Source organism: Pseudorca crassidens, chromosome 2, assembly GCF_039906515.1.
Source record: "Pseudorca crassidens isolate mPseCra1 chromosome 2, mPseCra1.hap1, whole genome shotgun sequence".
NCBI classification, from domain to species: domain Eukaryota; kingdom Metazoa; phylum Chordata; class Mammalia; order Artiodactyla; family Delphinidae; genus Pseudorca; species Pseudorca crassidens.
In genome coordinates this window covers 94,340,597-94,356,476 of record NC_090297.1, presented here as the reverse complement: position 1 = coordinate 94,356,476, position 15,880 = coordinate 94,340,597, and the positions used below count along the sequence as shown (strand labels likewise).

The following is a 15,880-nucleotide window of genomic DNA, read 5'->3' as shown; positions in this document are numbered from 1 at the left end:
AGAGTTACGTATGAAAGTTAGTATGTTAGGGTTGAAATTGACAAAGAAAGGCAGGCTTTGCTTTTCTCCAGAAAGGTGACTTTTTGCTCATGCGTCTTCAGTTCCATTAATCAGGAATAGTCCTTTAAAAAACAAAAAGCCCCAAAACCTCCTGTTCCATGCCCCAGGCAGTCTTCCTGTGTCAAACAATCTGTGGCAGCTAGTAAGGTGTTCTGGTACTTTTCCCCTGGAACTCTGGTTGTGAGGCTTCTTGGAACCTCTATAAGAGGTTCATTTAGGCTGACAGAGCTGCCCTTTCTCTCCTGATATTTCCGTCAGTGTCTTCTCTTCTCAGATCCTTCTTCAGAGGATCATTCTGGTTGAGAAAAGTATAGGCATAGGTGCAAATGATGAGTTGTTTTCCTTTGCAGTCTGGAGAAATTATAACATGCATAGGTGCTCCTGGATATGGGGAAAGGAAGCAAAATATTAACCACCAGCATTTTCCACATGCAGTGTGTGCCTTTCCTTTCAGAGATACCCTTTGCCCTCTGCCATGTTACTTACTTGAAGATCGCAGGGTCCTTCCTAACTGTTAGTCATTTTCAGGAACTGAAATGTAATGGAGATTGTTGTTTCTATTTACAGACAGGTACACTGAGATGAAAGGAAAATTAGCATTAGAATTGAATCCTGTCCTTTTTAAATTTCCATCTTTAAATCAAACTGTATTCCCCCCAAATTAAAACCAAAAGCAATAGCCCCTTAATGCAGAAAAATTCATGTGCAAATTATATGTGTTAAGTTTGCAATTGTTATAGTCAGTGTACTACGTTTGTAAATTATTTGTGTTTAATTCTTAAAACTGGGTGTGTTGAAAGAAATGTTCCCACCTAGCTTTCTCTTTTGCACATAAACTTAGTGCAAGTCCCTGTTTCAAGGAGCTTTATGTGGTTGGATTGAAATTGCTTAATAAACAATTGAAAAAGTTAAGCATAACCAAGAAGTCATTTAGTACTATGAGTCACTTTCCTGACAAGCCAATGAGGCAAGAGAACCCGGTTGCAAAACAATTACTAGCCCTGCCTGAGGGACCCTGGAAATATATTACAGATAATGTTAGGAAAACAAAGCAGTAGTGTTTTACCACGCTGCAGAGAACAAGTTAAGGTTGCTAACCAAACAAAATAACTGACAATGCCAATTTTTACATTTGTTTCAGAACAAGGGACGCTCAAACCATCCGAGGTAAGGTTAACATTTACATTTTTTTTTGTATAACTTTTGCATTTCAAATTGTTTGCTAACTTAAGCAGGCTTGAACTCCTAGAATGTTAAATGTGCCTTTTAAAATGGATAGAAAACAGCTAGAGTGAGCAATCAAGTGCTTGTGAGTGAAATGCACAGGGTAAATCAGAGGAATTTTCAGATACCATCTGAAGATCTTAGGTAGAGGAAAAATGTGAATATTTCATCTAAGAATGTGTGTGAGATGGGACATTTCAGAATCTTAGGTACTCACTTATTCAGGTAAATTTCAAATAAATATTGTAGCAATGTTGTGGCACTAATATGGGGGTACCTTTCCCTAGTTCCCAGCTACAGAATTCCACAAACCCTGAGGCTTATAAAACTTAATACATAACCAAATCAATTCACTTTTATAAAATTTATAAATCAAATAAATGACGCACTACATCGCTTTCAGTCTCTCAACTGTAAGTTCAAGCTGACTTCCTGCCTCATTATACCATCTAAAGTTGTTCCAGCAAATGTGTTTTCCTATTTGTTACTTTAATGTTTTAATTAAAATTTAATTAAAAGTAATTAAAAAAGTAATTAATTAAAAGTAATTAAAAATAAAAACTTAATGTGTCTGAAGGCGTTCTCTTGGAATGAATCTCTAATCCTGCTAGGACAGAAGGAAGGGTGGCCCTCATCCCAAGAAGTCAGTAGACCTGTCCCCTATCATGAAACAGTGTCACTGCCCAACATTCGCTAGTACTAAAAAGTTCTAAGGTTCTTCATCTAAGGATGTGGTTACGTGTTTCTGCCAGTTTTCCATTTGAGCACGAATGTGATTCATATCATGTCATATTGATGAAATAAAAATATGATAACATATCCTTTTGGTTTCACACAGAGTCTGAGGTCTAATGGCTTAGAAGTACGAGATCCCTGTCACCTCTCAGAATAAAGCTCTTGAGATATGGGAACATATGTATATGTATAACTGATTCACTTTTTTATAAAGCAGAAGCTAACATACCATTGTAAAGCAATTATACTCTAATAAAGATGTAAAAAAAAGAATAAAGCTCTTTTAAGAAAATATGAAAGAATGAAAAATATAGCAGATTACAGGCAACCGGTACCTTGGGCGTCAACCAAAAATAATACATTTCTTACCTGACCACCAAAAAAAATCATAGCAATGAAAATTAAAATGTAAAATGTCTGTGATTAGTTATATGAACCAGAAATGTAGTAATCTGAGAATTTCAGAATAAAAGAATGACAAAAAACATTCTATGTCAAATTATTTTAGCACATGACAATTATATCTCATTAAGAGTAGTATAGTATTAGTATGTTTTTAATAGGCTGGCATTTATATAGTTGGTAAAAATAATGAAAAGTACAGCAAGATGTCAAACAAGAGGTAACTGTTTTTACTTTTTTGCATAAGCATATAATTTGTACATACAGGGTATCAAGAATGTGATGTGAGGAAATTCACATGCACCCTTTAAGTGTTATCAGTTGACTATATTTTAGACTTTAGAATCTAGCTCAGGGAATGCATAACAGGATAATAGTATTTAAAAAATAGGTCATGCGAGTTCTGCTAGGGTTAAAATAAATTAACATAAACTTGTTTTTAGTGTTTAGTCAATAGGTAAGATTTTTCATCAGAACTGTAAGGATTCTTCCAGCAGTGTCAATGAAGATCTTGGAAAGTAGCCTTCTTTCTCTTACTCTCACTCTGTTATTAGATAATTGAGACAGATTTCCTCGTAGAGCTTTGAACTTTAACTCAATATTACTTTACCTTTATCCTCTTAGATAAAGGTATACATGTATCCCCCCACCCCCGCCCTGGGCGAGATGATTTCACTTGATTTTATTTAAGCAATGAGAAATGGGCGTATTTACAGACAGAAAGTGTGCTAATAAGAAGTGGCTAATGATTTTCACACTGATACAAAATAATGATACAAAATAATTCTCTCCAGGCATTTTATACTCTTAAAAATTACACATAAGCCTATTCTGAAAGGAATTAATTTTCACATTGATTTTCTTAAATGCAGCATCAGTATTTTAGTGACTGGCTTCAGTGACTTGCTTAACTTCTGATTATACAAAGTGTAATTTTTATTTAATGTGTGATTCTGCTAATAATCTCTACTTTGGATGGATAATTATAGTAAAATCTTATACTGGCCAACCTATTTGGAAACTTTAGCTTAGCATAAGGGAGAAGTATAGCAAAAGAATGTTAAGAAACATCTTTCACTCCATACCTCCCCACCAAGACTTTGTGGAAGGTATATTCACTCTCTGAGGCAGATGCTTATATGATGTTTAGGAGTCTTCCCAGAAGTACCAATGAAGACCTTTTGTAAGCTCTGTGATTTTTCCCCCCCTCTCTTGGAGGTCTTCTTTTTCTCCATGTACCAATTCGTAGTCCTCTTCTGTTCCCCTGTCAATGGCCATGATTGTGAATTTTTAATTTCACGCTTCATTCTCAAGGTAGGTCAGTTCTCAGTAGCCACAGGATCGCCCTGGGCCTCCCTAACCTGGGATGTTCATCTTGCCTCCCACTCTGGAGTGGAGCTTCAGAAGCCACTTCTAGCTCCAGGAAGCAAGGTTATCATCACATATCTATTTAATATATATCTACTTCAAAGCTATTCCTTAACGTAGGTTTTTCTGCTTTTAAAATAGGTAGAGGAACCAAAGCCAGTTTCATATAGCAAATGAAACTTTGCTCGTTGTGTTGGTAAAACCAACAGAGAGAATTAGGTTTCTCCTAAAAGAGGCAATAAGAGAGATTCTTGGACGATAAAGGCATTTCTTTTAGAGAAAGACAAGGTAATAGGTAATGAAGCAAGAAATAAAATCAGGTTGGTTGGTTGTCCCCACCCGCCCGTCCCCTACTTCTCGGTAGACCAAAGAAGTTGAGAATGTGCTGAAGACTGATTGTCGGATCTCATGGGGCTGTAACTGAGAGCTCCCAGGGGTGGCAACTGGATGTGCCCTCCTCTCCCTGCTAGGGACGGCATCTTGTCCAGCTCTATCGCAGGCTTTTGAGAATATAGGTGGGGGAGAGGAGTATGTTGGATAAGATATGATAGAATAACAGTTGAAATTTGCACTTTAACATTGTTTAAATATGTTCTGCTAAACATTTCCAAATTTTTTACAATATAAAATACTTTTTAGGTGCTTTTTAAGTATAATAAATCTCAAGCTCTCCAATGTACTTGGTCTAAGTCGCTTCTCTCTTTTTTAAAATGCACCAGATCATAGTTTGTTCCACTGCCTACTCTTCCTGTAGAAATGTTTGTTTTCAGGATCACTGATTTGCAATGACTTTCAGGAGGAAAACCCTAAAATATAAATAGTAGGGTAATACTTTAGTAGCAAAATGTATCATTTACCTGAGTTTAAACATTCAAAATATCATGAAATGAATAATAATGACAATTATATCAATAATAATAAGCTATCACTTAATAATCCTCACTATGTGTCAGGAACTGTTCCAAGCATTTAACATAAATTAACTCATTTAACTCTCACCACAAATGCTATGAAATAGGTGCTATTATTATCCCCATTTTATAGATGAAAAAACAGGCAGAGACTTCAACTAATTTGCTCCCAATCAAACAGGTGTCAAGTGACAGGGAGGGTCTGAATTTGAATTTATGCAGTCAGATTATATAGAATCCATACTCTTAATAATTGCACCATGTTCCCTATTTTAATCCTAACTTCAGGGTCATATAGAGTTGCTCTTGAACTGAAATTCCCTTTTACACTTTCTAAGTTAATAGTTTTTAAATAGTACTAGTTTAGGGCTAGTAGGAATAAGACCCAAAGTTTGAATTCTTTCTTGCCTTCCAAGCACTGTGATAGTAAGAGGAGTTAGAGTAGTAGAAAAACAGCTTCTGTTGTACATTAAGAAGGTGGAGGAAAATGCAGGAGGTAAATAGCCACAAGACATCCATCATTATATATTTTCCTGTTGAAAATATTGTCATTTATGTAGAGAGCTCCAAAAATTTTATAAAGTTTTAGACAGAAAAGATTTCTTTTTTGAAAGCAGTTTTCTTCCAAGTGATTGGATATGAACCTATAACTCATCATGCTTCCCCGTTTTGTGCTTGGCTGTTAAGAAGCCCAGTGTGATATTTTCTTCTCCTCACTCACAGCGCTCTCTTTATACTAGGGTTTTTTTTTTTTTTTTTCAGTATAGCCATCCACCTTGTTCAGTATAGCTTCAATGCTGATTTAATGATCATATTAGGCCTTCACAAATCCATTTTAAAAGTAGTTGGGTTAAAAACAAAATTTATATTTTTAATAATTCTCCAATTTGCTTTTACCTGAGAACCCTGACATCTGCTTTGAGGCCCATTTAACTTATGAATAAAAACAACAGGAAGAACCCTAAGAAAAACCCATGGCTAATGTGTGCTTGGCAAAGCCAAGTCTGCTCTGAATGAAACCAAGTCTCCACACACAGGCACAAACCCCAACACATGTAGAAAGAAAATTGCTTTTGTGAATATCTGAATTATATGGTAGTTACAGACTAAGCATTTCATCCAGTTATATAACGAAAAGTGAAAATCAAGTTCTTATTAATTAGTCAGATTACCATAGTTATTAGGTAGGAATTAATTTAATGCTTGTGAAATCGAATGTGTAAACAGGCATTTTCAAAGATTTAAAACCTCTTTTGTCTTGCATCTTATCTATAATTTTTGTAATGCACAATTTTTCTTATGGATTCCTTTTCTATAATAAGAATTTACTTTCATGGTTCACAAGCTGCATGGCTGTTTTGTTCCTTAAAATATTCAGATATCACTGATCCATAATTAAAACACCATTCTCATTTAAGTGTTTGCTAAAGTCAGAGCTTGAGATCTTTGTTTTGGGGTTGTATAATTTCTCCAGTCCCTGTCTTTCGGACTGACTTTCTCCAGTTCTCCAGGCCTCAAAAAAAGCTGCGTTAGAGTTTTGGAGATCAAAACTCTTCGTTGGGAGCATTTTCTAAGCAAAAATGGCTGCCTGGGCTTTGTTTTCATAATTCCTATAGTCATTATGACTTAAAAAAATGAGTCATAATCGCCAGAGATGGTGAATGAAAAGATATTTCTTTCCCATAGTGTTATATCAATGATTTATCAAATGCAGTGTTGTTCAAGTGGAAGACTTATTAGAGAAACAAAAATTAGAAAAAGAAACCTTGGAACCAAGTGTTTTGATCAAATTTAGTCATACTTTTAAAAAAAAGTTTTTTTGGAGTATAGTTGATTTGCAATGTTGTGTTAGTTTCTGCTGTACAGCAAAGTGAATCAGTTATACATATACACATATCCACTCTTTTTTAGATTCTTTTCCCATGCAAGTCATTACAGAGTATTAAGCAGAGTTCCCTGTGCTATACAGTAGGTCCTTGTTGGTTATCTATTTTAAATGTCATAGTGTTAAATGGAAAAAGTGCAACATTCATTGGACTTCCAAAGTGTCACAAAATAATACAATTTGATAACACGAAATCTTTGTTGTTCTTTGTTTTACCTTTCTGTACAGAAACGGACCAATGGACTCCGAAGAACCCCCAAGCAGGTGGATCCAGGTGTGTGATTAAACATCTATAATCATTTTTTCAGTTAAGTGATTATGAAAGTATATGGGAATTGCTGTAGAAAGTCAGACAGATTGTTGGCCTGTGTTCCTCGCAGTTTGGTATATAATGTGTGACCAGGAGGTGACCGTCTACTGTGTAAATCATTTACCTAGGACAGGGTCATGTGATGAGTAACCATCAGTACCACAGTCTTTCCGCAATCAGCAGTTGAGCTGGTTATTTGCTTACTGAACAGCCTCAGGGTGCCTGGTTAATGCTAACATATCCAACACCCTTTCCCTGCTCCCTCCCAAACCTGGAAAAAATCAACCAGCACTTAAAAAATCAGCATGTTCTGAGGGCGTGGGGGGAGGTCATAAACCAGACAACTTTGGTACCCTCCCCATTTGGGAAAATACTTTTCTTTATCCTATATCTATATTATTTTATAATACAAGAATGAGTTTAAGGACTTTGTGAACAAGTGTCCTCTCCAGAGACCAATTCTTTGTCTGCAGAGAGTGTTCAGTTGTTTCCTGTTTAATATCATGAGGTTGACCCTGTCATTATTTTCATATAATTATTTTTTGTCCATTAAGCAATGCCTTCCATAGTTTAATTACCCAAAATTTGTTGTGTATATGGTCATATTATTGTGAGTAAAAGATATTCATGGCTAAAGGATTCCAAATATATGAACTTAATAATAAATCAAGTAGAACATGAAATATAGAGTAGTCTTGCCGGAAAAGAATCTGGATTATGTGTTTTGTTTTCTCATCGTAAACAGTGTTCACCTAGTTGTAAAGTTTAGCTTTCAAAGCATTATAGCTTTTCACTGAAACCACACCCCTGGTAGCCATGCCAGTTTATGAGCTGTTTGAAAAGATTTATGGGAGCTTTGTTGCCTCTGGCTAGAAATTGCCTCACTTGTGTCCTGAGATCAGTTTAAATCTTTTAAGTACAGAACAAAATTAAGGCCATTAAAAAAATTAGGGGTTCTGGTTTGCTTTTTTATTGGTTCTGACTTTCCCAAGATGATACCCTTTGCAGAAAACTCTACAATAATATTTAAAAGTGACTTCTTCTGTTCTATTTAGTAGGAGTGTATGACTGTGAACATAATATTTTTTCTTTATTTTGTATGAGTTATAGTATTTCTGTTTCTGAAAATTACCTAAACTTTATAAATATTATTTTCTCTTTCTTCTGTGGGCATTTTCATTTAATCTATTCTCCCCCAAGGAAATGCATTTCTATATATACAGTGTGTCAGTAGGAACACATTTGACTTTTAACTATGTACATTATAGCCAGAATTTTTAGGAGCCCTTAGATTATTTAAAGGGAGGTATAATGAATTCACAGATTATAAATATGGCAAAGTGGACCAATAATAAAATAGTTTATCTTCCTTTATCCTAAAGGTGATGGCTTTCTCTAGGTATAGCTCTTCCGGTATTTATATTTGTCCAAAGTTTTTAGAACTTCATGAAGAATAAACATACAAATACAAAAGAAGTAGTGCCATATGTTATGTTTGGGGGAAAAATATGCATTATATATAATATACATAGCTGTGTGTATATATATATATATACACACACACATAGCTTTCCATTAGGTATAGTAAATACATATGTGTTTTCTCATTCTTCCACACTTTTGAAAAGAAAGCAAATAGTTGATGATCTTGCCTGTTGTAGATCCTAATGTAATAATCATTTCTCCCTGTAGAGTGTCTTTTGATGTTAGGCTTGAATTTTGTGTTTAGAGTTGGTTGTCTTTTTTATCTTTGCTTATTTCTGTTTATTTCTGTTTATTACTTTCTCTTGGCAAGTTGCAAAGCTTTTTTGCTCAAAGTTAACCCTAGCTTGATGACTGACTGTCTTACTCTGAGTTGATCCTGATGTAACTATTGTTAAGATTTTCACAGTTGTGTGGGAGAAGTTTCACTCCAGGATATTTAAACAAGGGATCAATAAAACTGAGACCTCCTAAGCATGGACAGACTGCTTCCAAGGAGCATTATTTGCTATCAGTGTTTTTACTATGAAAGGTCCTTTAATCTTTTCTCTTTTAGCTATTTTAGTTGTCTTTTCCAAGTGTTAACACACTGACTACTTTCCAGGGTCTCACTTAGAGTGGCTTGTAGAAAAAAAGTGATTAAAGAATTTGGGAGGTCAGATGTAACCACTTCACCAGGTCCAAATTTCAGAGCCCTGTCCAAAGTAAATTACATATCTTCTCCATAGACCTTTTGTTCTGGAAAGGAACTTAATGCATAGTTCTTTGGGTAGTAGTGTTACTGAACTAAACTTAGGTCCACTCATCCTTGGGCAGTAAAGCCAATCTACTGACACCAGATTGTGGTGAAGGAAAGTACAGCATTTATTGCAGGGCACCAAGGGAGGAGAATGGGCAGCTCATGCTCAAAAGACTTTCAGGGACGGGGTGTTAAAGGCAGTGTGAGGGAGGGAACTACAAGGTGTGTGATCAGCTCTTGCACAATTCTTGGATTGGTTGACATCAGGGTGAAATTTCAAGTATCATCAGCCTTCTGGTTTCAACCAGTCTAGGTTGTACATTTTTGTGATCAGCAATTTTCATCTGGAGGGGGTCTGCTCCCTGTAAAAACAACTTAGGAATGTGTGTCAGGACTTTTTCTGTATCTTTCAGGGAACTGTGAGTTCTGTGATTTTGCCATGTGGTGGATTTATAGTCTAAATTGTTACCAGTTCCCCAGCCCAACAGCTATTCTTTGTTTCTCTATCATCTTCACATTTCCCAATCATTAACTCTTGAGCCAGCCTTTTGAGACTCAAGGGAGGCCTGGGAGATTAAAGCAAAAGCCTTTTACTTCAGAGGACAAGGACACAGGGGCTTGCATACAGTTTCAGTTGGTGCTTAATAAGTATTTGTTAAATGAATTAATGAATGGCTATATACTTCTGCATGCACTGGCTCTCTTGCTTTTTAAATTCCTCCTGCTGATAAAGTGGACCAGTATACTCAAGGAATATGGAATAGTCCAATGGTGGGAAGCATGGCTCTGAGCCACATTGCCTAGGCTGAGGACCCAACTTAGCTGTTTACTTGCTGTTGACCTTTGGCAATTTGCTTCCTCTCTGTAGTTTCCTCATTTGTAAAAGGAGATTAATAATAGCAGCTACCTTACAAAGTTGTTTTGAGCATTACATGAGTTAATACATGAAAAGTACTTATAACAGTGCCAAGTATGTAGTAAATGCTAAGAGGTGGCAATTATTATAATAATTACTTTGTGGTAGAGCATGTTAAATATTGGACGTTTTGTCATGTGTAGGAGAATCAAAAGTATTTGCCAATTATTTCTTTGCAAAGAAACTCAGAATTTTATGTTGAATTCTAGGTGAAGCTAGAAGTTACATTATCACAGTCATTTTCAGATTTGCTGTTGTTCCCTACTTACCTGATGGCTTCCAAGATATTTTGCTTATCTTTAAGAAGAGACACAATCAACAGTGCTTGTTGAGAGTTTTTTGGTGAAGTTAGTAGTGTTTGTGATTGCAATAAAGAAACAAAGAAAGAAAAACTCCCAAGGTTAAAAGCAAATATTGTGGAGTTCAGTTCAAACCACGAAAGATGTGAGGTTTACATTGTGTCTTATTTGCATATTTAAAACTTTTACTTTTTATTAATAATTGTAGTTAATCTTTATAGATAATATTTACAAATGGCTTTGCAGTTTAGTTGACTTTTTCTTGTCTTCTATTACGTGCTAAGAAATTTATCAATTTATGATCTTGACTGCTTTTATAAATATAGTAATAGTAATGTGTAAGATGCAAATTCTGGTAGCTCTTTTGGATTTTTTAAATATAGCAGGGTATTTTCATCAGTTTGTACTTTTCTTCCTGAGACAGATGTTGGTTTCAGGAAAATAACACTTATAAGAGACAGATCAATTATTTCAGGAACACGGAGGTGCTAGGCCTTTTTCAAGAACATGAGATCATAAATCTCAAGAAAATCTGAGCACTGGTGTAATATATTTCACCTAAAGTGGAACCCAAGGTCAAAGTTACCAATTAAATTTTAATACTGAGCTTTAAAAGTTTTCTTCTGTCTGAGTAGAGAAGATACAAGATTTATTTTAGCTTGCATGTGGCAAATCTATATACCAGCATATGTGTTCTTTTAATCAACCCTGTGTTTTTAGACTATTGCAGAATTATCTCATATTTGTGGAACTCATAGCATCTTGTATTTAAGTCCACAGTCACTAGCTTTTAAAAAATCCAGGCGTTGTTCTGTGTTGCACTACCTAAAGATTAGATGGAGTAGATGGGAAATGTTTAGGTACCTCATTTTCCTTCTGATCTTACGTTAACTCATGTGATTTGTGATAACCTTGAATAGTAAGTGAACAGAGTTCTTTCTGAGAGCTCTTGCGTCACATGTGTTCATTTTTAAACTCTTGATTACGAAGAGAAAAATGTGGCTTAGAAACAGTGTTTTTTCTTGTTCACCGAGGAGATGTCTTACTGTTTCTTAGAAGAGACATTTTCAAAGATGGTCACTTTCTCTTTCAGGCGGATAGGATTGGTAGATAATGCCATTCCTATCTGTTCCTGTATGAAGAAAGGAATTCAAGACATCTTTTTTTCATTACCAACTTCGTATCTTATACAACAATAAGCACCAGCAATGTCATTAATTATAAAGCATGGCCCCCCTCCACAGTTTATATTCTGCCTAAGGAGGGAGTAGATACAGGCACAGAGCCTTGATTGCATAAATGCATGTAGATGAGTGTGCATATAAAATATTTTAATATTCTATTTTATACTCTGATTCATTACAGTATGGCATAGTGTCATAAAAATAATTAGGGAATAGTCTGGTAAACATATAAAAAGATCTAATTATGTAATTAGTGCAAAAAAGCAAAAGGAATTGGAAAAGAGAGAAGCAAATGTAGGCTAAGATTGCTTTTAAGCTGAGTTGTCTATATATGTTTTCATTTATATAAATAAAATGTTTGTTATGCTGTTTTTTTGCATTGAATTACAACTTAATACAGTTTTCCTTAATGTTTTAATTTCAAATTATTGGTAAACTCATTCCAGATCTAAACAGAATTGTTTATTTCTTTTAGACTTGATTTTAAACATAATGCCAATTTGCTCGATAGAGAACTTTTATCTTTTTAATTCTCGAGTAGAAAACATTGATGAGAAAAATAGCAACCCAGGATTTTTAAAATTATTTATCTAAAACTACATTTTTCTTTTTTCCTTTTTTTTTTTGAGGGAGACAAATGTATATTCGTGAAGTTTTAGTAAGTGAGCTTTTGTCTATAGTAAATAAGTAATAAAGTATCTGTAGATTACAATATTTCCATATTAATCAGTCAAACCTACTTCTGTCTTTTCTGTCACCTCTAAAATGAATTTCTCATCAAACATAAATCCTAATCTAAATATTAGGAGCATAATTATAAAACTGTAAAAATACATTTCACATTGAAAGAATGAACGTGAAAAAACTGGGACAATAGAACTTAGTGATTAAGATTCATTGCAGAGAAATGAGAAATCCAAGCTGTGCACGAGTGCTGGAGAGCCTGCTCCGGTTTTTAAAATAGCTGATTTTCTCAAGTTTCTATTAAACTATGGACACAAAGACTGGTTTTGCTCTAAGGCATTTGATCCCCTTGTAGTTATTTTCAGGACTGCCTTCCTAATTCCCTTTACCATGATGATATTTTTCTGAAACGTACATCACAGTCCCTTCCTCACATCTTTTTTTCGTTTGGGGAGGATTTATTTTTCCCTTTGAAGGCTCATTCCGAGCTCACAAAGTGTCACTATTGCTGTCATCTATCAGGTTTGCCCATGCCTTGCCGAGCCCAGTCTTTTACACGGCTCTGTTACCTCCGGCGTAGGAAAAAGAGGGGAAGGTGAATATTTGAAGACGTACATGGGGTGGGGGGGGGGGCCTTTAGATGGGAAGCATGGCCTCAGTAATGTGATTATTGAAATTAAAAAACATTTGGAGTACTATATACTGAACCCACTTCTGGATCGTTTATGTACTTTTAACTTATAATTTCTATTACTAGAGTAATTATGTCTTAGAAAAAAAAGTATACATTTATTAAATATTTAGAAAAATATTCTGAAAAGGAAATCTTGAACCTGGTGAACTGCTTTTAACATTTTTATCATTGAAAAATCATTCCTCACTTGGAAGGTCAGGTATGGCCTGGACTTCCTTTGTTATATCTACGGCCCTGGTAGTCAAATACTATCCCATTTCAGAAGCAAAAGAACATGCCATATAATGCTAAGTAGACAAAGAAACTTCACAAATTTCTTGTGAGCCAACAACTTATGAGAATCAGGTAAGCTTGTTCCAGAACTTTAGTCTGAAGTGAGGTAAATGAGAGGAACCAGTTGAGGCAAAAGTATTGGCTTCAAATAACAATATTTGATACAAGTAATATCGCCCTGATACCAGGAAAGAGGACAGACACTGATAAAGTATCATAACTTAGTATCATAACTGTTTATAATTTTATAGTCAATCTATACACAAATAGTGAGAATGGTTATCAAATTAATTAGAACATTGGAATGGAGTTTGTGGAATTTCTACCAAAATGACTCATACTGGCAATTATCTGAATGAAAAGAAAAGCTTGTTGGGTTTTTTTAAATTGTTCTTTACAGATAACTTTTGAGACTCACTTTTTTCTGCAGAGATACTAGAAATATATGGAAGCTTCCCTGTCTTTGAGGACCTTGGAATTTTGTTGGAGCGATAGGACCTACAAACATAAACATGTCCAACAGCAATAGCGTGTGGTGTATGAGGAACCACCAAAGTGTGTGTGGTCACTTATGAATGGTGTTGTTGACTAGGTAGGCAGGGTGAAGGAGACTCATTGTGGTTTAAAGAAGGGCACAGGACAGGGAGACGAGGTATCTAACAAGTACATCAATAAAAGTGCATTTATATACAACTACAGATATTTAAATAAAGTTATCAGTCTCTTGCTAGGTTTGATATTCTGACCTCCGTTCTGTATCATCTAGTGTGCTCTTGTTTGTCAAGTGGCATAAAACCGAAACGAAATTGAGCTATTTGTAGTGAGGTGGATAGACCTAGAGTCTGTCATACAGAGTGAAGTAAGTCAGAAAGAGAGAGACAAATACCGTATGCTAACACATATATATGGAATTTAAGAAAACAAAAATGTCATGAAGAGCCTAGGGGTAAGACAGGAATAAAGATCCAGACCTACTAGAGAATGGACTTGAGGATATGGGGAGGGGGAAGGGTGAGCTGTGACAAAGCGAGAGAGGCATGGACATATATACACTACCAAACATAAGGTAGATAGCTAGTGGGAAGCAGCCGCATAGCACAGGGAGATTAGCTTGGTGCTTTGTGACCACCTGGAGGGGTGGGATAGGGAGGGTGGGAGGGAGGGAGACGCAAGAGAGAAGAGATATGGGAACATATGTATATATATAACTGATTCATTTTGTTGAAAAGCAGAAGAAAAAAAAAACTACAGACTTAAGATGGTTTGACTTAAGATTTTTCGACTTTAATAATGGTGTGAAAGCGTTATGCATTCGGTAGAAACCGTACTTCCAATGATGAATTTTGATCTTTCCCAGCTAGCGATATGTGGCATGACGCTCTCAGAGATGCTGGGCAGAAGCAGTGAGCTGCAGCTCCCAGTCAGCCACACAATCGCTGGGTAAACAACCAAGATACTTACTGCTGCTCTGTTTTTCACTTTCAGTATAGTATTTAATAAATTACATGAGATATTCAACCCTTTATTGTAAAAAAGCTTTGTGTTCAATGATTTTGCCCAGCTGTAGGCTAATGTAAGTATTCTGAGTACGTTTAGGGTAGGCTAGGCTAAGCTCTGATGTTTGGTAGATTAGGTGTATTAAATGCATTTTCAACTTACAATATTTTTGACTTAAAATGGGTTTATTGGGATGTGACCCCGTCATATGAGGAAGATCTGTAATTTAAGGGGAAAAAAAAAGAGTGGAGGATTTACTGACTTAGGTAACTAAAGGGGAGCATGTTTGGCTTCAGGCAGAGTTAGATCTAGGGGCTCAAATGATATCATGTTCCATTTCTCCTTGTGTCTCAGTTTTCCTTTCTTTTCTGTTGATTTTTTGTCAACCTGCACCTCAGGCAGGTTATCTCACTTGGAAGCAAAGTTGGCCACTAGCAACTCTCAGTTCCCCACAGCTAGCACTCTCAGAGAAAACTGGACACCTTTGCCCCAGTAAATCTAACAAAAATCCCAAGTTGTCTTTAACTGGCCTGGCCCAGATCTCTGATCATCTCTGAGGACATCACTGCAGCCAGGGTACATGTGATGAGCCACGTGGCTTCTGTGTCCACCTCTAGCATGCAGAGAGGGCCTGACCCAGCCTGTTCACAGGAAATTTGTTTTCTGTAAGAAAGAACAGCTTTGCTTATAAAAGAATGGGGGAAGGAAAGAAGAGCAGCTTGGTTTGAGCAGATTATAATGTACATCTGTTATAGTGTATGCGTTTTAGACATTGTCCTCCTTGGGCGTACTGTGGCTGGGTTTTCCACCTCTTCTACCTTGGCCTTTTTCCATTCGTAGTCTCTTCTATTTGATTGTTTTCTAGTATCAGACAAGGTAAATCCTGAGGAATGTACCTAAAATGGGAACTGGAGAGTCTTGACAAAAAGCTCATCCGTACTCACAGCTTTAGTTTGCAGGGATACCAAAAAGGAAGGGTTCTTGAATCACAGTATCTTCTTATAACCCTGTCTTTATACCTAAAATACCAATGTGATATTCTCCTTTAGATAGAGGTACTCTGTTTCTATAAGGAGATAATCCTTTGTTCCACCGTTAGCTACATACACGTTAGTGTAGATTGGTCCATCAAATTAGAGAACTGGGGAAACAAGACCTAAGACGGCATGTTTTGTGGAGGCAGGTGGGAAGAAATGTTCCCTCCCTACTGGAAGGGT

The 15,880-nt window shown here is 35.9% G+C and overlaps 1 protein-coding gene across 3 annotated transcripts in view; it reads left to right on the top strand.

Annotated features, from left to right (window-relative positions):
- VAV3 (vav guanine nucleotide exchange factor 3) overlaps nt 1-15,880 on the top strand; it is a 394,672-nt gene that overhangs the window by 255,488 nt on the left and 123,304 nt on the right. For all 3 annotated transcript variants that reach the window (XR_010940966.1, XM_067727089.1, XM_067727088.1), the window contains exons 18-19: nt 1,202-1,227; nt 6,814-6,859. Coding sequence is in view for 2 of the 3 variants with exons in the window: in XM_067727089.1 (XP_067583190.1) it covers nt 1,202-1,227; nt 6,814-6,859 (72 nt within the window). In the remaining variant the exon portion in view is untranslated. The remainder of the gene's footprint in view (nt 1-1,201; nt 1,228-6,813; nt 6,860-15,880) is intronic.